We start from the raw sequence: 22,002 nt of genomic DNA, 5'->3' as shown, positions 1-22,002 counted from the left end.
GCCTTAACCTGTAGTATGTGTAGTCTGTGTAATATTTTTATTTGAGGGTTTAGCATATACAAGGAGCATTTTAAAATTTAATGTTTTGGTAACATTTATATGGATTTTCCTTCTTTTTCACTTTTTGCATTTCATTATTTTTTCCTTTTATGTAGGGTAAAGCTGACACTAGAGGGTCTGGAGGAAGATGACGATGATAGGCTATCTCCCACTGTTCTTCACAAAATGTCCAATAGTCTGGAGATATCCTTAATAAGCGACAATGAGTTCAAGTGCAGGCATTCACAGCCAGAGTGTGGGTATGGCTTACAGCCTGATCGTTGGACAGAGTATAGTATACAGACAATGGAACCAGATAACCTGGAACTAATATTTGATTTTTTTGAGGTGAGTGTATTTCACTGAGGGGGGTGAGAGACAATGCAGAGAAGAGCTTATTTTTACATATGTTTTGATTTTTATCATAGTTTAGTTTGTGTAAATGCATGATTCATACAACTTTTTAGATGTTTACTCCTCTATACATGTTAGCAGATTTTAAAAACGCAAGAGTTGACAGATTCAGGTACTATTAAAATTATAATTGAGAACTTCAGAATTGATGTTTTCAATAATTTTTCTTTGTCTTTAATTTTTGTCAATTTGATTACTATGTATCTCAGCATGCTTCTCCTTGGGTTTATCCTGCCTGGGACTCTCTGTGCTTCTTGGACTTGGATGGCTATTTCCTCTCCCATGTTAGGGAAGTTTTCCACTATAATCTCTTCAGATATTTTCTCGGCTCCTTTCTTTCTCTCTTCCCTTTCTGGGACCCCGATAATGTGAATGGTGGTGCATTTAATGTTGTCCCAGAGGACTCCTGGGCTGTCTTCATTTCTTTTCATTCGTTTTTCTTTATTCTGTTCCACAACAGTGAATGCCACCATTCTGTCTTCCAGGTCACTTATCCGTTCTTCTGCCTCAGTTATTCTGCTATTGATTCCTTCTAGTGTATTTTTCATTTTAGTTATTGTATTGTTCATCTCTGTTTGTTTGTTCTTTAATCTTCTAGGTGTTTGCTCTTTAATTCTTCTAGGTCTTTATTAAACATTTCTTGCATGTTGTCGATATTTGCCTCCATTCTTTTTTCGAGGTCCTGGATCATCTTCACTATCATTATTCTGAATTCTTTTTCTGGAAGGTTTCCTGTCTCCACTTCATTTAGTTGTTTTTCTGGGGTTTTATATTGTTCCTTCATCTGGTACATAGTCCTCTGCCTTTTCATTTTGTCTGTCTTTCTGTGAATGGGGTTTTCATTCCACAAGCTGCAGAATTCAGAATTGATGGTTTTTTTTTTTTTTTGCGGTATGTGGGCCTCTCACTGTTGTGGCCTCTCCTGTTGCGGAGCACAGGCTCCGGACGCGCAGGCTCAGCGGCCATGGCTCACGGGCCCAGCCGCTCCGTGGCATGTGGGATCTTCCCGGATCGGGGCACGAACCCGTGTCCTCTGCATCGGCAGGCGGACTCTCAACCACTGTGCCACCAGGGAAGCCCTAGAATTGATGTTTTAAATCAAGACCAGATGTCTTGATGTCTGTGTCTATTCTAAATATAAATGAATTGTATCCAGAGGGGCTTCCAAGGATAGAGGGAAGGGCAGGCTGTGTAACTCTTGGTGGCAAACTGATGTAATGGGCATGATTGAGTCCTTTATGACTGAAGTCTGTGGTTTATTGAAGCATTTTATAAGAATTCATTGTAACAGTGGACCCATTTTTGCAGCTTTACTTGATATTATAAATATGTAAGAAAAAATAGTTGCTTTTAAAGTTGTGCCAGGTTCTTCAGAATCTGTGCTGCCAACTTCCCAGAGCTGCTTGTGCCACTTCACACTAGAGCTCTCTGCTCATGGGCGGTTCAGCTGCTCCTCACGAATAACACTGTGTCCTCCCCTGAGGTCCTGGCGCTCTGGTGTTTCCACTCTTATTTCCACTAGATTAGAGTTTAGCTTTCTGAGAGTAGGGAATATTCCTTGCCCAACAGTAGCACCTAGCCACTGTTTCTTAAAATAGCAAAATTCAGGATGGATTAGAATCCAGTAAGTAACACTTATAATAAGTTATAACCTTATACTTAGATCTTGCCTAATTAATAAGATCTATGAGACTTTTATTCTAAAAATATGAGGTTTTGGTTGAACATTTCCTTGTTCTTTTAGTACCTACCTCTTAATCTTTCGAGCAGCCTAACTTCCCTTTCATTTGGTTAGCAGTTTTGGAAATACAAATTTATTCATAGACTAGGCGGATGAAATATGCTGTATAATCTCAAAGTTGAGTATTCAGTGTCCTATCCCTCTGTGTCATCTGTGTAGATGCATTTTTAAAGAATAAAATATACATTAAAAGTCATTACAGGTATATCTTAGTCTTGGAATGTAAAAGTACTTAGAAAGTTTCAGTCTGAGCTTTATATTTGCCTAATACATGTTAGAGGATCAGAAGTGCACATCAACAGTTTTGATCAATAAAGTAACACATAAAATCTTAAATATACTATATACTAAATATCTTTATATACTAAAAGAAAATATGTTACTCATTACAACAAAGCTATCTAAATTACCTGAATATAAATTTGGTTGTGTTTCTTACTGATCTTCCTCCATAGATTCTGAGTTGATTTTAAAGGGTGTCTTTTGATCTTTAAATGGAAAATACTGAAGTATAAGAATTTGGGTTATTCTTAACCTCATTTTTCAGGAAGATCTCAGTGAACACATAGTTCAGGGCGACGCTCTTCCCGGACATGTGGGTACAGCATGCCTCTTATCATCCACCATTGCAGAGAGTGGGAAGAGTGCTGGAATCCTTACTCTTCCCATCATGAGCAGAAATTCCAGAAAAACAATAGGCAAAGTGAGAGGTAAGCCTGGAGAAGCAGGGTGACCCTTTACAAATAAGCAGATTAAGTTAGGATTTTAATTAGTTTCAAATTGAGCTTTTGAGAATGGTAAAGAATTAACTTAATAAATTGTTTTAGAATATGAACAAATACAATAACAATAAGGACATATCTAATTTTCTGGAAGCTTTAATTTGAATGTGTTTTGACTTGATTTCTTTCTATTTGATCGATTGATAAAGCTGTTTTGAGTGGTTTTTAAGTGTAATTGAGTTCGTCATAGCCTTTTTAATTGTCTTTATTTCCCTTCCCCCTTTTTTTTCATATGAAAGTTGACTATATAATTATTAAGCCGTTACCAGGATATAATTGTGACATGAAATCTTCATTTTCCAAGTATTGGAAGCCAAGAACACCATTGGATGTTGGACATCGAGGTGCAGGAAATTCTACAACAACTGCTCAGTAGGTTGAATATTAGAGTAGTACTAGCATTTGGTAGCTCATGCTTGATAAGGTTAAATAGGTTTGACCAACTAAACTTTGGTCAAACGATCCTTATAATTATTACCCTGGGATTTAAATGTAATTTGGTAATTGGGGTTTCCAGTTCAAATTAATTAGAGACTAACTCTCTTGTAAGATTCTGGTCAGTCTTTTTAATATTCTGCTGAATTGATGAGAGAGACATTAAAACTAGAAAGCCAGGAGGGGAGAGCTTGATGCAGTCAGCCTGATGACATCAGTGTGTCTGTGTTGTGGTCCTGACTTTCAGCATGTTGTTCTCTCAGAGTCTTAGTTTCCTCACCGGTTCTCAGTACAATTTCCATACTTTCAGCCTGTTGGTATGTCTGCCTTTTTCCACCCTTCCCTGGTCTGCCAGTATCAAGTCACCTGAGGCTTCAATGCAGGGAGCAAGTTTCTCCACTACTTCATGCCCATTGCAAAGGATTGTTTTCCTTAACTGGTCACCTCACTTGGGGAGGTATGGGGTGGTATAGGATATGTCTATTCAGCTTGTAAATATCTAAAATTGTTAGAGCTTGATTTATGGGATGAATGCACACACCAACCAAGTGATGGTCACAGTCTTATTTTGGGGATGGCAGAGTTAGCCTCAAAATAGAGAATAAGTACTATGTCCATTGTTGAAAATGTAGTTGACGTCTTTACTAAGTTTATCTTTTCTATAGTAATGATAACTATATTTCTATATATTTATTTTCTTTCAGGCTTGCTAAAGTTCAAGAAAATACTATTGCCTCTTTAAGAAATGCTGCTAGTCATGTAAGTGAATCTCTCTTTCTTTAAACAACTTTGGACTGGTGGTCCAAAGAGAGAAAAGTAGAGAAATGTAGGTCTGGAGAGCCTCCTTCAGTCTCCATTAATAGGTTAAAAGGGAGACTTCATGCTTTTTCTGAATATATTTCTAAGTGAAGATAAAGCATTTCTAGGCATTTTTATTTAGATTCATGGTGAAGATTGGAATAGAATAAACAATAGAATCCTAAGCATCCTCTTAAAAATTAATTAATTAATTAATTTGAAGTATAGTTGATGTATATTCTATAAATTACAGCTATACAATATAGTAATTTACAATTTTTAAAGATTATTCTCCATTTATAGTTATTATAAAATATTTGCTGTATTCCCTGTGTTGTACAATATATCCTTGTAGCTTATTCTAAACCTAATAGTTTGTACCACTTAACCCCCTACCTCTTTATTGCCCCTCGTCCCATCTTCCCTCTCCACACTGGTAACCACTAATTTGTTCTCTATATCTGTGAGTCTGTTTCTTTTTTGTTATATTCATTAGTTGTTATGTTCTTTAGATTCCACCTAAGTGATGTCAGTATTTGTCTTTCTCTGACTTATTTCACTTAGCATGATACCCTCCAAGTCCATCACACACACACACATACCTTCTTTATCCATTCACTGAGGTTGCTCCCATATATTGGCAGTTGTACCTAATGTGCTGTGAACATTGGAGTGCATATGCCTTTTCGAATTAGTGTTTTTGTTTTCTTTGTATACTCCAGAGTGGAATTGCTGGATCATATAGTAGTTCTCTTTTTAATTTTTTGAAAAACCTCCATACTGTTTGCCACAGTGCCTGCACCAGTTTACATTCCCATCAACAGTGTAGGAGGGCTCCCTTTTCTTTACATCCTTTCCAACATTTGTACTTGTGTTCTTTTTCATGATAGCCATTCTGACAGTTGTGAGGTGATAACTCATTGTAGTTTTGATTTGCATTTCCCTAATGATTAGTGATGCTGAGCATCTTTTTTTAAAAAAATACTTATTTATTTATTCGGTTGCACCAGGTCTTAGTTGCAATAGGCAGACTCCTTAGTTGTGGCATGCATATGGGTTCTAGTTCTCTGACCAGGGATCGAACCTGGGCCCCCTGCATTGGGAGCATGGAGTCTTATCCACTGCGTCACCAGGGAAGTCACTGAACATCTTTTCATGTGCCTGTTGGCCGTCTGCATTCCCTCTTTGGAAAAATGTCAGTTCATTTATTCTGCCAGTTTTTTACTTGGGTAGTTGTTTTTTTTTTTTTTTTTTGTGGTACGCGGGCCTCTCACCGCCGTGGCCTCTCCCATCACGGAGCACAGACTCCAGACGCACAGGCTCAGCGCCCATGGCCCACGGGGCCAGCCGCTCCATGGCATGCGGGATCCTCCCAGACATGAACCCACGTCCCCTGCATCGGCAGGCGGACTCCCAACCACTGCACCACCAGGGAAGCCCGGTAGTTTGTTTTTTTGATGTTGAGTTGCATAAGCTTTTTATATATGTTGGATATTAATTCCGTATGAGTCATGATCACGTGCAAATATTTTCTCCCATTCAGTAGGTTCTCTTTTCGTTTCGTTGACGGTTTGCTTTGCTGTGCAAAAGCTTTTAAGTTTAATTCTGTCCCATTTGTTTGTTTTTAAGCATCCTTTTTTTTGAGATAACATTTTAAGTGTTTGAGGCATGAAAAACATTCCCCATTAAGCACTGCATTTCATCAGTTGAATTACTATGCTCATTTAGATACTCACTTTGGAAATAATGTTTACAGAAGGATTTGATAGTGATTTTTTTTTTTTTTCTGCGGTATGCGGGCCTCTCACTGTTGGGGCCTCTCCTGTTGCGGAGCACAGGCTCCAGGTGCACAGGCTCAACAGCCATGGCTTATGGGCCCAGCCGCTCCGCGGCATGTGGGATCTTCCCGGACCGGGGCACGAACCTGTGTCCCCTGCATCGGCAGGCGGACCCTCAACCACTGCGCCACCAGGGAAGCCCTGATAGTGATTTTATGTAACACTCTTTGAAGTCTGTCAGTTTGCATCCTGTATACCAACTTGATTATGTTGACTTTCTTAACTCCTTTTATATAATTATTCAGAGATAGTCCTTTTTTTTTTTTTTAGCTTTTAGTTTTTTCAGCACCTGAAACTTGACATTTTTAATCAAGAACCTGCGTTATTTTCCCCCACATTCCAGTATACCTCAAGTTAAGCCTCATGTTCTCAAGTTAAACTAAGGGGAAAATGGAGGAACATCTCATTTTATTTTGGTTTTTTTCCAGTGTCCTCCACATGCCTTAAACTTAGCCTTTTTTAAAATAGTTCACCAAATAAATTTGATTTGTCATATGTTTAACTTTATCACTTATATGAGCAAACATCTATTCTAAAACATACTTTTTTCATATTTTAATATCTATAAAATTGGGTTAGTTTTACAGCTGTTTTAGCTTGTCATGGTTTGATTAGCATTGTTTTTTCTCCCTCTTAGTGGTATATAAAATAATGATGCATTTTGTATTTCATGACATATTGATTATCATAATTATTTTAATGTTTAAAAATGTTAATAGTGGATAGTTCTATCTTTGTATTGAAAAGATACTAAATTGGTGAGTATGTTGTGCTGTAGGTCATTATTTGGAACCAGTTTTAGTTCATTGTAGCTAAGTAATCTAAACGTAGCTTTATTAGCTGTCAACACATGAAGATCCCTGATAAAGAATTTTTAGGATCTCTGCTTTTTTGTTTGTTTGTTTGTTTGTTTTTTGTGGTACGCGGGCCTCTCACTGTTGTGGCCTCTCCCGTTGCGGAGCACAGGCTCCGGACACGCAGGCCCAGTGGCCATGGCTCACGGGCCTAGCCGCTCCGTGGCATGTGGGATCTTCCCGGACCGGGGCACGAACCCGTGTGCCCTGCATCGGCAGGCGGACTCTCAACCACTGAGCCACCAGGGAAGCCCTAGGGTCTCTGCTTTTTGAGAGAGGATTTCATTAAGCCCTTTTCTTCTGTTGAAACCCTTTGTACTCTTATGGATCTTATGTTAGTTATGAAAGGCCAGTTTGATTTAATGTTAAAGACATCTTTGAAGAGATTCTGGTTATTATTGGCTTATTTCTTAAAGCTTGCTCACACATGAGTTTTTTCCTTTTTTTTAACTGTTGGCTGCGCTGCACGGCATGCGGGATTAGTTCCCTGACCAGGGATTGAACCCGCACCCCTGCAATGGAAGTGCGGAGTCTTAACCACTGGATTGCCAGGGAAGTCCCTTACACATGAATTTTTAGATCAAGTTTTACCTCTTAGTAAATTTATCTTTCTAAAGGATGGTGATCATGTAAAATTAAACTTTTAAACTGGAAAGCTGTAAGTTCTTTCAATCATTGCAACTATTTAGGGGACATAGGGTTTGTTCTCTTTGGTAGAAATGATTTGTGTCATTGTCTTGTTGACAGTAGAAGGAGCTAAGCTTATTTCCTGCTCCAGAAGTCATTGAGGAAGTAGGCTCCTTTGGTTCTAGTCTCTGATCCATATGTACTGAAAAGTTGAGCATCTTCCTTGACCTAAAGCCTAGAGTAAGGGATGGAAATGTGTCCATCCGTTCTTATACAGCACTTCTCTGGGCCATAGACACATACAGAATCCTCAAACCTTGTATTCTTTGATCCCAGCTGGCTTTCTTTTAGTGAATGCACAAATTTGTATGTCAGCTTATGTTCTCAGCCTTATTTGGATTAATTCATATGTCATGATGGATCTGACTTAAGTCGAACTTGTGTCCACCTTTCTTCTGTTTAGGCTTCTATTAGGAAATTTGGCATGTGCATCATTCTTGTTGCCCATTTTGCTTTCTCTTTCTTTTCAGCAGAAGTTATCGTTTCCTCTTTAATCTGATTATTGAGGTTTTATTACGAAAGGTTGTAAAGTGTACTGCTCAAGTGCACCAAGGAACAGAGCTAAGAGACTGAAGCTTATTCTTGTTCCCACCTCCCCGTTGAGGTTCCCCTGTCCATCTGAGGTGTGTAAGGGCAGTGAGGTGTGAGGTAGCCATGCCCCGGGCGCCATTTCTGCTCATAGCAGTAGCAGAGGTGACAGTGGTGGAGGCTGTCCACTGCCACAGAAGGGCCCCAGGGTGTGTTCGAGTAGGATCAGAACCCATGTTTTTTGCCAGGAAAAAATTGCTGTGCTATTGCAAAAAAGAAATTATAATTGTTCTAAAAGAAGAGATTACCTTTTAGGAAAACCTTGAAGTACAGCATTAAATAATTCACGACGTTTTGTGTGTACAAGTCTGTAATTTTGTGGTGAACAATACATTTCTCATGTTCTTACAGTTTTAGATGTATCGTGGGCCAGATAATATTTTTCAAATACTTGTTTCTTTTATTTCTGTCAGGGTGCAGCCTTTGTAGAATTTGATGTACATCTTTCAAAAGATTTTGTGCCTGTAGTGTATCATGATCTGACCTGTTGCTTGACTATGAAAAAGGTATGTAGAAATTCCTTTATTTTAAACTCTTACAGTTAGACAATAGGTTTTAAAACTAGGAAGCTTTGTATACACACACTATGCCATTTTACATAAGGGACATGAGCATCTGTAGATTTTGGTATCTGTGAGGAGTCCTGGAACCAATCCCCTGCAGATACTGATGGATGACTATATATTTAATTACTTATTTAGTAGAGTTGGTTAGTTCATTTTCTTAGGGAATTACTGCCAATTCTTGCCTCTCTCAAGCTCCTTCCTACAACATGAAGACAGAGGGAGGAGTCAGGAATTAATTTTCTAGAGTATTTTCTCTGTATGGCTGAATTTTCCTTTTTTTATGTTATTTAACAAAAAGGATATTAGACGTGATTTCTGTATCATTCTGCCACTGTCCCTCTGTTGAGGTAGGAAAGGAAGCTATCAGAGTGTTTATTGTCAGGCTCCTTTCTATTTTTGCTTCAAGCTTTTTCTCAAGTTAATAGGCTTATATGATTTGACTAGTGGGAAGAGCCATAGTGAAAAATAAAATTGGAGAAGTGCTTCGGAGCCAGATAGTGGAGAGCCTCAGGGGTTTAGACTTAGGAGCTAGGGACTTCTTTTGAAAGACTTTTGAGCCAAGTAGGGAAATGTTTAGAAGTAAACTTTCAGATGAATGTTTTGATACCTGATGTAAGGACAACTTAAGAGGACAGAGACTAGAGACAAGGGGGGTGGAAATGTGGGCCAAAACTTAAGACAAGCCTGAACTGGAGTAGAGACGGTGAGAATGGAAAAGAGGGCATGACAGAGGAGAAAGTCCAGAAGGAGATTTGAAAAAGCATATAATTTCTTTAAAATTATAATTACTGTTGTATAGAAATAACTGTAATAATTATATAGTATCTGGACTTCAGTATACAAGTTAACCAAGTGATTTCTCAGGGACTTAAACTAGGAGGGTCCTTTAAAACCCTTTTCTTTGGCATTTTCTTTAAAACTGTGTTGGGTATCATTTTCCATTGTGTTGATCTAAAGTTAAGGCTGGGAAAACTCAGCTACATGTGGGAAAATGGATTAGAACATTCTCTAACACCGTATATAAGAATAAACTCAAATTGGATTAAAGACCTAAATGTAAGACCAGATACTATAAAACTCTTAGAGGAAAGCATAGGCAGAATGTTTGACATAAATTGCAGCAATATTTTTTTGGATCTATGTCCTAGAGTAATAGAAATAAAAACAAAAATAAACAAATGGGACCTAATTAAACTTTAAAGCTCTTGCACAGCAAAGGAAACCATGAACAAAACAAAAAGACAACCTACTGACTGGGAGAAAATATTTGCAAATGATGCTACTGACAAGGGATTAATTTCCAAAATATACAAAGAGCTCATACAGCTTAATATCAAAAAAACAAACATCCCGATCAAAAAGTGGGCAGAAGAGCTAAATAGACATTTCTCCAAAGAAGATATACAGATGGCCAACAGGCACATGAAAAGATGCTCAGTATCTCTAATTGTTAGAGAAATGCAAATCAAAACTGCAATGAGGTTATCACCTCACACCAATCAGAATGGCCATCATCAAAAAGTCTAAAAATAATAAATGCTGGAGAGGGTATGGAGAAAAGGGAACCTTCCTAAACTGTTGGTGGGAAGTAAATTGGTGCAGCCAGTATGGAGGTTCCTCAAAAAACTAAAAAATTGAGTTACTATATGCTCCTGCAATCCCACTCCTGGGATTTCTGGAGAAAACTATAATTCGAAAAAATACATGCACCCCAGTGTTCATTGTAGCACTCTGCACAATAGCCAAGACATGGCTAAATGTCCATTGACAGATGAATGGATACAGATGAATGTGTAAAGATATGCACACATACAATGGAATACTACTCAGCCATAAAAAAGAATAAAATAATGCCATTTATAGTGACTTGAATGGACCTTGAGATTATCATACTAATTGAAGTAAGTTAGAAAAATAAAGACAAATACCATCTGATATCATTTACATGTATAATCTAAAATATGACACAAATGAACTTATTTCCAAAACAGAAACAGACTTAAAAGACAAAGTTATGGTTACCAAAGGGGAAAAGGGGTGGTTGAGGTATAAATCAAGAGTTTGGAATTAGCAGATACAAACTACTATATATAAAATAGATAAACAACAAGGTCCTATTATTGTACAGCATAGGGAACAGTATTCAATATCTTATAACCTGTAATGGAAAAGAATCTGAAAAGGAATAGATATATAATTACTTATATATATACACACACATATATAAAAGGTATATCTGAATCACTTTTCTGTACACCTGAAAGTAACACAATAGTGTAAATTAAGTATACTTCAAGATAAATAAAGTTTGATTTGCTAACATGTACCAGACACTGCATGGTGTAGTATGCAAGGCACCTATGAGAAGGCACCTAGCTCTGCCTGCTAGTGGATTCTAAACAGTCATATCAGTTTGGATTATTATCATTTATAGAAAAGGACCTTTCCCTTTCTGTGAAAGGGTATTAGGAGAAGGAAGGAAGGTGATGCGCCTATTTGTTTAAATTTATTTATTTGTTTGTTTAAATTTATTTATTTTGGGGGGGCCACGCTGTGTGGCTTGTGGAATCTTAGTTCCCCGACCAGGGATTCAACCTGGGCCCTTGGCAGTGGAGAGCACTGAGTCCTAACCACTGGACCTCCCGGGAATTCCCGAGATGCACCTATTTAGCTGACAGAAGTAGAATTACTTAATAGAATTGGGGCAGGTTGTTTTTGCTGTGGGGAAATGTTAATTCAAAGCGAAATGAGAAGGAATGGAGTGGTGAAGGAACTCACTAACCAAGATTGAGATTAATGCCTCTAGCTGTAATTTCTAAAAATCCATGAGGGCTAATTGAAGAGTATAGCTGATCCCCAGTTTTCACCAGACTTTGTCCTGCTCTTAAGTTGAACCTGGTTCAGTTAATTGCGGAATGAAAGCAATGAATTATATATTTTTTAGTATTAATTTTTAAGTTGGTATTTTCCTTAGAAAACCAATTTATGTTCATTTGTAAAATTATAAATAGTTCAGAAGATTATGAAGTGAAAAGTAAATCTTCCTTTACTTTTTCTCCTTGGTGGTACTCCCTTCTCTTAATAGTTTCTTGGGTGTCCTTCCAGAAGAAATTTATACGTATATAGCCTCATACTATATATACATGAATGAATATAAATGTAACGGATTTTAATATATTTGTTGTATTGATGATTTATTGGTGGTACATTCACTCATTTTCTTAAGATAGAAGTGCCTGAACAGTGTGACATTTGATATGATATTAAAATCTAATAAAACAGATTTGCTCCTTGGGAAAGCATTTATAATAGATTAGGGTTCCTATTAAATATTACTACTTACAGCTAACCAGACGATTTTTTCATGACAGTTGATTTCTGTGGCTATTTTTAATCAAACTTCAGTCTAAAAGGTTTAGAAACTTACTGATAGAAACTAATCCTTACTTAGATCCTGCATGCCTGTTGATTTCCTAGTCATGTAGCATGGATATATGTCAAATAAAATGTATACAGCATGACAGGAAATAGGGGAAATGACTGACTTGTGGCTTGGTTCTCAGTGTGTCTTTACTGCTACAGCTTCTTCCCAGCTGTTTTCTTCCAGGCACTCCCACCTACATTAAAAACAAAAGCCAGAACTTAAGAGCTGGGAGGTGGTGTTTGGTAGCAAGGGCTCCCCTTCGTGGGCTCACTGTGGCCACCAAACTGTTATTCTCATCAGTAAATTGAGATGTTAGGCCAGTTTAGAGTAAACATTCAGTAATAACGTGGGGCCCAATTTTCTCTCTCTCTTTTAGAAATTTGATGCTGATCCAGTTGAATTATTTGAAATTCCAGTAAAAGAATTAACCTTTGACCAACTCCAGTTGTTAAAGGTAGTAATAATAGTGTAAAATGTAAATTATATTTTAGTTTTAGGACTATTTGTACTTGTTTGTATATAGTAATGTTCTCTTTGTGCATGGGGATGACTAGATATATACAGCATGTACTGAGTCTGTGCTTTGGTTTTCTGTTCTGTTAGGAAGAATGGGTTCGTGCTCATCCATCTTCTTTAACAGTTTCTATGGACCCCATCTTTTTTTTTGCTTTTTTGAAGGAGATAGGCCCTAAGTCTTTATAGGCCATAGGGGCTAGCCATAATATTAGGTTGTCTCTGGTCTGCTTTAGCTCTTTTTTATTTTATACTTGGCCTTCTATGCTATTGTTGATTTTTATAACTATGCTATCTAAGATCCTCCTGTATTTTACTATGTAATTTTACATGATCCCTCTTCTTATTCTCATTAGATACCTAAATTATCGGTTGATTGAGTATAAACAGTTTCCTAACCTAATAATTTTTATATTCTCCCCTACTTGGGTATTTGATCATGATCTTATGCATATGTATGTAAATATAAAATAAGTACAGTGGTAAGTGGTTATTCTTACTAAACTGATGATTCTACATTTTATAATTTCTCCTAACTTGCTAGCTTTTCAAGTTATAGTTCTATTAACCATATCTTCATAAACTAAGGCCTTTTCTTCTGATTACATTTTGTGTGTGTGTGTGTGTGTGTGTGTTTTCTAGCTCACTCATGTGACTGCACTAAAATCTAAAGAACTGAAAGGTATGTACCAATGTGAAAACACTGTTTTCATTTCATAATTAGCATTATGAATTTCCTTATCCATTTTAACTTACTCTTGGTGACCTTAATATAATACTGGGTTATGTAAATGTAATTTTATAGACATGAAGGCTTTATATGTATTAATTGTCAAATGCATACATGTCATGTATAGTAAGCATGATTTTTCACTTTTATGAATTTTCTTAGCTTGATGATCAAAAATTCTTTATAATTTTGTACCTATCCATTCTTTTTTTTTTTAAATTAATTAATTTGGGTCTTAGTTGCAGCTGGTGGGCTCCTTAGTTGCAGCATGTGGGCTCCTAAGTTGTAGCAGGTGGGCTCCTTAGTTGTGGCACGCAGGCTCCTTAGTGTGGCACGCAGGCTCCTTAGTGTGGCATGCGAACTATTAGTTGCAGCATGCATGTGGGATCTAGTTCCCTGACCAGGGATCGAACCTGGGCCCCCTGCATTGGGAGCACGGAGTCTTAACCACTGTGCCACCAGGGAGGTCCCTCTTTCCAGACATTCTTAAGCATTACAAAGTACAGAACGTATCAAGTATAGAATCTGGCTCCAGAGCCAGGAGTTTGAAACCAGCTCTAGCATTTACCAACTGTGACCTCAGTTACTTTATTTAACCCCTCTGTGCCTCAGTTTCCTCAAAGCTTGTCCTACCCACAAAATCCCTTTGTAATTCCACTTTACTTTCTACTTCCACAGAATTTAATAGTCTGTGACATTCATTTTAGCCTTGGTGTGTCCTTTTTTTAACCCTTTATTTTTCTGTATGTCCTGTCTCTTCCACCAGGATGTAAACCTCTCAAGGGTGGGGGAAATGTTTTTATATTCCCTGAAACATTTACTGTACTCTGGTTATAGTAGGTACTCATTAGATGTTAATCTGCAGTTAGGATAACAGGATAGTTGGAATGTCTTTATGAAGAAATTAGTGAGGTGCCAAAAACTCCAAAGATTATTCTCAGAGCATAAATATGACTTTACAAGCTTGTAAATAGTTCATAACTATTAATAGTAAAATCAATTTTACCTTTAATTTATTTGACTGGAAAATTTTACATGATTTAGTTTTTGAATTTGTAATGCACTAGGGTTGGTTATTTTTGTTGTCATTTTTGTTTTGCTTTTTGTTTGTTCCTGGGTGATTTTTTTTTAATCTTGATATAAAAATTTTTCTCTTTTGGAAAAAAATTCTTGTGTGCCTTGAGACATAATCAATTTTGGATTAAATGGTAATGGTACCTATAGATTCTCTTAATTTCTAATTTGATATCTCAAATAGAAGTATTTACAAGATTACACAGCCCTTAATTTCATTGAGAAATAACAAATCACTGCTTGTGACTCCTTTCTTAAAATTATATTACAGTTTTTATAAGAAAATAATCACTGTTGAGGTCATAAACTGTGATGTTCCTACTAAATATTGTAAACCAGTCTTCATAAAGGATGCTTATTTTGAAAATGGGGGTTTTAATGGTTAAAATTAATAAATACAGGAGCCTTCAAAAATACTATATATGAAAGGATCTCATAACTACTTCATCTTTTTTTTTTTGCCTTCAGAATTTAGGAAAAGGTCTTAGTGATAAAATGGCATTTATCTACTGAGTTTTTGTAATTTAAATTTTCAGAATCTGTGGTTGAGGAGGAAAATTCCTTTTCTGAAAATCAGCCATTTCCTTCTCTTAAGATGGTAAGTTCCTTAGGAAAACTAGGGCAGGCTATCATTATTCTGTTATATCTGAATAATTTATTTTGGTCTTTTAAATGGGCACTAAAAAGGCTGTGTAAAAGACAACATTAATGTAAACTTATGTTTGATGCTTTTTAGAGAAAATACATTCTTGTGAAGTGTGCCTATGGTGCCTTTTTTTTTTTTTTTTTTTGAGAAACTTATTTGCTCAAATGAATAAAATTCCTACCTCATTGGGTTAATTTGGTAAGAATAGGAAATTCACATATTTCTGTATATAAACAGGAAGGAAAGGGCACAGAAAAGGGGTTGGGGAGTGTGACGATGGGAGAGGCACTTTTAAAATGTGTAAGGCTGGTCCTTAGCTTTTAGAGAGAAATTCCCCAACCAAAGAAAATAAGTACCCTGGTTACTTAAAATGAAATACAGATTTCAAGTATTCACTCTGAAAATGTGTAACAAAAACTGGCATGAACATTTAAAAACTAGACCCAAGTCATAGAGAAATTGCTTTGACAGCGTCAGGCAAGCCTGTGTGGATACCAGATACCTTCTTTGGTCATGCTGAGTCTCCTTTTCTTGCTGGCTCCATTTCCTAATTTTTTCTTTTCTCCACTGTCTTTTTTCTGGTGATGTGTCAGGTACAATAGACTTCTTAGGCAAAAATAGGTAATTTCAGTTTATCATGATTATTCACCCTCCAAAAAGGATGCTGCAAGAGAGCCCCTAAAATAGGCATTGTCTTAGTGCATTTAGAGCATGATTTGTATAAATTTTCAGATATTTATGAAGCCCAGCTAAGTCATTCCTTCTAGTCCAAAATTCTGAAATCGTTTGATTCTTAGAAATTCCATGATTTCTAGACTTGTGATTTCATAGAACAGAAAAACAGGCTTTTAAAAAATTGTTTATCAAAGGTTTGACAACTTTTGTTTAGCCAAATAAGTTAAACACACATTTATTCATTCACTTTGCCATCACTATAATTTAATCAGAAAGTTTAAATCCAAAGAAAGGCCAAACACAATCTTAGTATAAAGGGGAATCCTTCTGCAAATTTGATGTATACCAATCTCAACAGTAATATACACTATTGTCCTTATTTTTCTGATTTTGCATTAGTCCAGTAAAATTGTGGCAGGTACGTTAACTAAATAAGGCTAAACGTATTGGAGAACAAAGTCAAAAAGCCCCTCAGGAGATTGAGTACAACCTGTTTTAGGTACTGTACTTTTCATGCAGCAGGGGCTAGATCCCAGGTCACCAGAGTCCCAGGCTGTGTTCTTACTCTGTTAGCATTCTTTTATTTGCTATTATAAAATTAAATACCATATATATTATACGTGCTAAGTGATTTCTACACTTTGAAATACTGACTAAACAAACCGGCTGATTGTAAGTTAATAACCAAGCTTCATATTTTAGATTGGATTTTCTAATTATGCTGCCCAAGTGGTGTTATTGCAAAGTGTGTAGATAATTTAGTTTTTATTTTTTAATAAATTTATTTTATTTATTTTTGGCTGCATTGGGTCTTCGTTGCTGCGCGTGGGCTTTCTCTAGTTGCGACGAGCGGGGGCTACTCTTCATTGCGATGCGCAGGCTTCTCATTGCAGTGGCTTCTCTTGTTGCAGACCACAGGCTCTAGATGCGTGGGCCTCAGTTGTGGCTCACGGGCTCTAGAGCGCAGGCTCAGTAGTTGTGGCGCACAGGCTTAGTTGCTCCGTGGCATGTGAGATCTTCCCAGACCAGGACTCGAACCCGTGTCCCCAGCATTGGCAGGCGGATTCTTAACCACTGCGCCACCAGAGAAGTCCAAATTGTCTAGATAATTTAGATATATTGACACTATATTATTTGTTAATTTATATAGATATAGACTTATTTATTTATGAGCCTGTTTAATTTGGAGTTAACATCTTTCCAGGAGGTTATCACTGTGATGTTCATCACCACCTTCACAACAAGCTAGAAATCATGGTTTTTCATACAACCATATCTTAGTAAAGTAGACTGACATACCTGAATGCAATTCAGAAAACATGACAAATATCTTTTTAAATTCATGAGGCTGCCTATCTTATTACTGCACACTTTAGCTGTTCAGTAGTGATGGTGAAAAGGATTTTAGGTCAGGATCATCTTTGCGGTTAGTAGTGATCGATTATCACAGATATTGCTAAAGACTACTGCCTTTGCTATTTAATTTCTTTTGACTTTCTTATTCAACTTAATCATCAACCAGGTTGTCAGTTTGAGTATAAGAAAAGATAGTGGTTTTTGCTGAAGGCACAAAACACTTTATCCTTACTAGTGATATGTTTTCTTATAGTTTGCTTTTTGTAATTAATCCGTTTTTCTTTTTTCCTTCTTATTCTACCATTCATCTCACCAAAAATGAAACAAAATTTACCACCAACAAACACAACTCTAGGTTTTAGAGTCTTTGCCAGAAGATGTAGGGTTTAACATAGAAATAAAATGGATCTGCCAACAAAGGGTAAGTCATTTTCCATGTGGCACATTCTTCGTTCCTCCCTCACCCGTTTCTTTAAATGCATTCATTCCTATCTCTTTGTTTTAATGGAATAAACGAAACTGAAATCGTGGCTTCTTCCAGCAAGCACAGTGCTTGTTGGAACTTTGAAGTAAAGCGTATCTTACACTTACACTAATATTTAAGTTCTTAAAAGTAGTGATGAATGTATTATAGTAGAAATTCTAATTTACATGTGTCTCGTGCACATTAATATGGATGGTTTCTAGGCACACTTATAAAGTGAACAGTGAGAACTCTGGCCAGTCAAAACTTTATAACTCTGATTAGTTTTTGGGTTTTTTTTAACCCCCTGTCTCAATATATACCTTAAATAAGTGCCTAAGCAGTTTTCTGTTAAGTGGCAGTAGCTAATAATAATTAATCAGGAAAAGAAATTTCTGCAGACATGTTTTAAATCACTCTGAAATTTAGTCATTCTTTTGTTCAATAATTATTGAAAAGCTGCTGTGGGCCAGGCATTTTCTGAGTTCTGTGCTTAAGTAGTGAAGAAAACAGAATAAAGCCTTGCCTTCCTGAAACTTAACAGTCTTCTATTCGAGGAAAACAACTTGGATGTATCAGATGGGGATATGTGTAAATGATTGGGGTGGGGGGGACATTGGAAGTAGTTAATCCAGGCATCATGATTGGGCAATCCTGGTATTTGTTCTGGTCAGAATAATCTATAACTGCCCTTAAAGCATGTCTTCTATGTAGCTATTTATGATAAGCCGGTCCTGGCTAACATATAATGTGTAAGTGCACAACCATCCTTTTTCTAGTAGGTGATTTTTAGTTTTCAGAGCTTTTAGAATTATTGTAATGACTAATACTTAAAATTTTTAATATTTGGATATCAACAGGGCTCTTGGTATCTTAGTTATAATTAGAAAATTATTTTTATTACTTATTGAGGGCACTTGATATGCCTAAGACTCAAAGAATGAGATATTTTAAAGTCATGGTAGATTTCAAATTTCCAGAGTTTTAGTTTTTATTTTGTTAACCTTATTAAAGCAAAAGTCTTTTGATGTTATAATTGCTTTGTATATAAGTGTCTCTATACCTAATTATGATAATAATTCACACAGGCCTTTGCTTTCCTCATCTGTAAAATAAGAGTTGGACTAAATGTTCTCGAGAATTTATCCTAGCACTGTGATTCTAAGGTATTTAATGACTTTTGTTTTCCTATTCTTCCATATAGGATGGAATATGGGATGGTAACTTATCAACATATTTTGACATGAATCTGTTTTTGGATATAATTTTAAAAACTGTCTTAGAAAATTCTGGGAAGAGGAGAATAGTATTTTCTTCATTTGATGCAGATATTTGCACAATGTGAGTAATTCAGTTTTTTTCTCCTATACGCTTAGACTGTGGCTAGGACTAAGGGCACAGAGATTGTAGTTGGAGGTGGGGAAGTTCCCAGACTTCACCCTTGATTTGTCTTCTCAGTCCCATTGTATATATTTCTACTGGGATGCCCTCCACACCCGCTGGGTTATAGCACCTCATGCCTTGTGTTTCATTTTACAGATGTATAATATCCTCCTTACCAAATTGTAAGCCCTCAAGGGATTTCTTTGTGCCCATTTCTGAGAATATTTTAACTCTTGTATAGAATAATTTAAAATTTTCTTTTTTTTAACTAAAAGGCAATACACGTTAATGGTGGTTATATCTCAGGAATGAGTATGCTTTTAAAATTTTGTTTCTTTATATTTTTAGTATTTTCTAAAATTTCAAAACAATATGTTATGGTTATCTCCCCAATGAAAAGTATTTTTTAAACTGTCTTTTTTAGGGTTCGGCAAAAGCAGAACAAATATCCCATATTATTTTTGACTCAGGGGAAATCTGATATTTACCCTGAACTCATGGACCTCAGATCTCGGACAACCCCCATTGCAATGAGCTTTGCACAGTTTGAAAATCTACTGGTAAGCTATAGTTGAATATTTTAATATTTGTTTTTTAAAAATGTTTTAGAGCATTAGTCAATAAAGTTATATATTAATTTAACATCTAATTGGTTAGTTTTGACCTATGTATAATGAGCAGGTAGCTCTACTTAAAATGAGGATATTAAATCTCAGACTGAAAAGCAGTTAAATGACTACCACCAACAAAAATTTTCTTGCAGGCCTAGGTTAAGTAAGTTTTGTAGTTTAGTTTTCTGAGTGGGTTTTATGAATCATCTAAAATGGTTAGATTGTTGGGCTTCCCTGGTGGCGCAGTGGTCGAGAGTCCGCCTGCCGATGCAGGGGACACGGGTTCGTGCCTCGGTCTGGGAGGATCCCACATGCCGCGGAGCGGCTGGGCCCGTGAGCCATGGCCGTTGAGCCTGCGCATCCAGAGCCTGTGCTCCGCAACGGGAGAGGCCACAACAGTGAGAGGCCCACATACTGCAAAAAAATAAATAAATAAAAATAAAATGGTTAGATTGTAAACTTGTTTGATCGCATAAATTGTAAGAAAAAAATTCTAACATTTTCTTTCCCTGTCCATTCTGCTTTGCAGCAGGTTCTTATTAGTTATCTATTTTATACATATAATAAGTTTCTCTTCCATGAGTAACTTATCTTTCTTCTTTTAGGGGATAAATGCACATACTGAAGACCTTCTCAGAAACCCGTCCTATATTCAAGAGGCAAAAGCTAAGGGACTGGTCATATTCTGCTGGGGTGATGATACCAATGATCCTGAAAACAGAAAGAAATTAAAGGAATTTGGAGTTAATGGTCTGATTTATGATAGGTATTTGTTTTTCATGAAAAATTTTCATGGATTGTTAGAAAATAAGTAGTAGAATTATCTTAACATTTGTCAGTGGAATTTTTCAAATTTTGAACTTATACCACAGTCACTTGGGAAGCTTGTATAAAAATTCAGATGACTGGGCCCTAACCCAGATGTATTGAGTCATATTGCAGGTGAAGGTGGCCACCCTAGACCTCTTCTCTGTCTACACCAACTTTCTTGGTGATCTCATCCAGTTCTGTGCCTTTTCCTACCTTTGTATATCCCCAACTCAAGCCTTTCCCCTGACCTCTAAACTTTTATATCCATCTATCAATGCCTATTCTTCCTATAGACTTCCTGATTTCAGTATAAATGACAACCAACTTTCCAGTTTCTGAGGCCGAATCCCTGGAGTCTTTCATGATTCTGTTCTTTATCTCCTACCCAAATCCAGTCAGACAAAATCAGAATCCTGTTGATTCTATCTTCGAAATATATCCTGAATCCTTTACTGTTGTCATTCTCCACTAAGCCACGTCGTTTCTCAGGTGGATTATGAAAGTCAACTGCTCACTGGGACTGCGTCCACCCATGCACCCTGCTGTCCATTATGGGGGCGGGCAGGGCTGAAAACTGAAGTCAGATCATGTTACTGCTTAACCTTCCCCCCTATTCTGTGTCTCCTAATGTAAAATCCCACATCCTTACAAGGCCCTATGTGAGGTGATCCCTACCCCCACCCCCAATTGGCCTCCTGCTGTTTCTCTTCTGATAAAGATTTCAGGAAAGACTAAAATGTCACCTTCTTAGTAGGGCCTTCCCCGAATATCCTAATTCAAATCAAAACCTCTACTCACAGTGCACTTCCTGACGTTTCTCCATACATTTACCACCACCTGATATATCCATATACATACTATATTTTACTTATTTTCTCCCCAACCTCCTTTCCTACCCCACCCTCAACACACCCACACAAGCAGAAGCTCCATGAGGGCAAGACTTTGCCTGTTTTGTTCACTGCTCTATCACCAGAGGTTAGATGTAGACGCCCAAATATTTGTTGAACTAATCTTTTCTTTTTAAGTAAACTCACTGGGTGTTTAGGATGTAAGTCTGAGATCTCAGAGAGATGAAGAGGTTGCTCAGTGTAAAGAAATTTGGGATTAGAGGGAACGTCATTTGTTCTGCTGAGGGGATTAGTGGGCTTGCTAATACTTGAGCAGCATCATACAAAGAGTAAGTGATGAAATTGTTACCAGGCCTGCTTTAAAAAATACAGTCGTTGGATTTAGTTTATATTACTGTTTGTTCTATAAAGTTATATCACTTTCTTAATAAAGCTTTTCCCCACCCCAACTATTTTGTCTGAATTAGTCTGGTTTTAAAACTGCCACCCGGATAATGCCTGCCTTTTAAAGTGTTTGGTTAATACTGCTTTAAGTGGCATGATTCATAGCTCTTTTTAATAGACGTTTCCAACTTATTAAAGGAAAATTAAAATTTTTAAATTACAATTTGACAGAAGTGCTTTATTTAGCAAATTTTGGGGGAATATTTCTTTCTTTGAGGAGGGGGAAGGGATGATTGCAAATATTTTCAGGCAAGAAAAGTATATTGTGAGATTATACCAG

General features: G+C 36.8%; 1 protein-coding gene across 2 annotated transcripts in view; it reads left to right on the top strand.

Annotated features, from left to right (window-relative positions):
* GPCPD1 (glycerophosphocholine phosphodiesterase 1) overlaps nt 1-22,002 on the top strand; it is a 63,398-nt gene that overhangs the window by 27,190 nt on the left and 14,206 nt on the right. For both annotated transcript variants that reach the window (XM_060078005.1, XM_060078006.1), the window contains exons 8-19: nt 156-387; nt 2,742-2,904; nt 3,216-3,348; nt 4,116-4,170; nt 8,590-8,682; nt 12,543-12,620; nt 13,322-13,361; nt 15,020-15,081; nt 17,516-17,581; nt 18,828-18,964; nt 19,431-19,566; nt 20,223-20,383. In XM_060078005.1, coding sequence (XP_059933988.1) covers nt 156-387; nt 2,742-2,904; nt 3,216-3,348; nt 4,116-4,170; nt 8,590-8,682; nt 12,543-12,620; nt 13,322-13,361; nt 15,020-15,081; nt 17,516-17,581; nt 18,828-18,964; nt 19,431-19,566; nt 20,223-20,383 — 1,356 coding nt within the window. The remainder of the gene's footprint in view (nt 1-155; nt 388-2,741; nt 2,905-3,215; nt 3,349-4,115; nt 4,171-8,589; nt 8,683-12,542; nt 12,621-13,321; nt 13,362-15,019; nt 15,082-17,515; nt 17,582-18,827; nt 18,965-19,430; nt 19,567-20,222; nt 20,384-22,002) is intronic.

Source organism: Mesoplodon densirostris, chromosome 16, assembly GCF_025265405.1.
Source record: "Mesoplodon densirostris isolate mMesDen1 chromosome 16, mMesDen1 primary haplotype, whole genome shotgun sequence".
Classification (NCBI taxonomy): domain Eukaryota; kingdom Metazoa; phylum Chordata; class Mammalia; order Artiodactyla; family Ziphiidae; genus Mesoplodon; species Mesoplodon densirostris.
The sequence above is the reverse complement of the archived record's forward strand: the minus strand, read 5'-3'. Positions and strand labels throughout refer to the sequence as shown.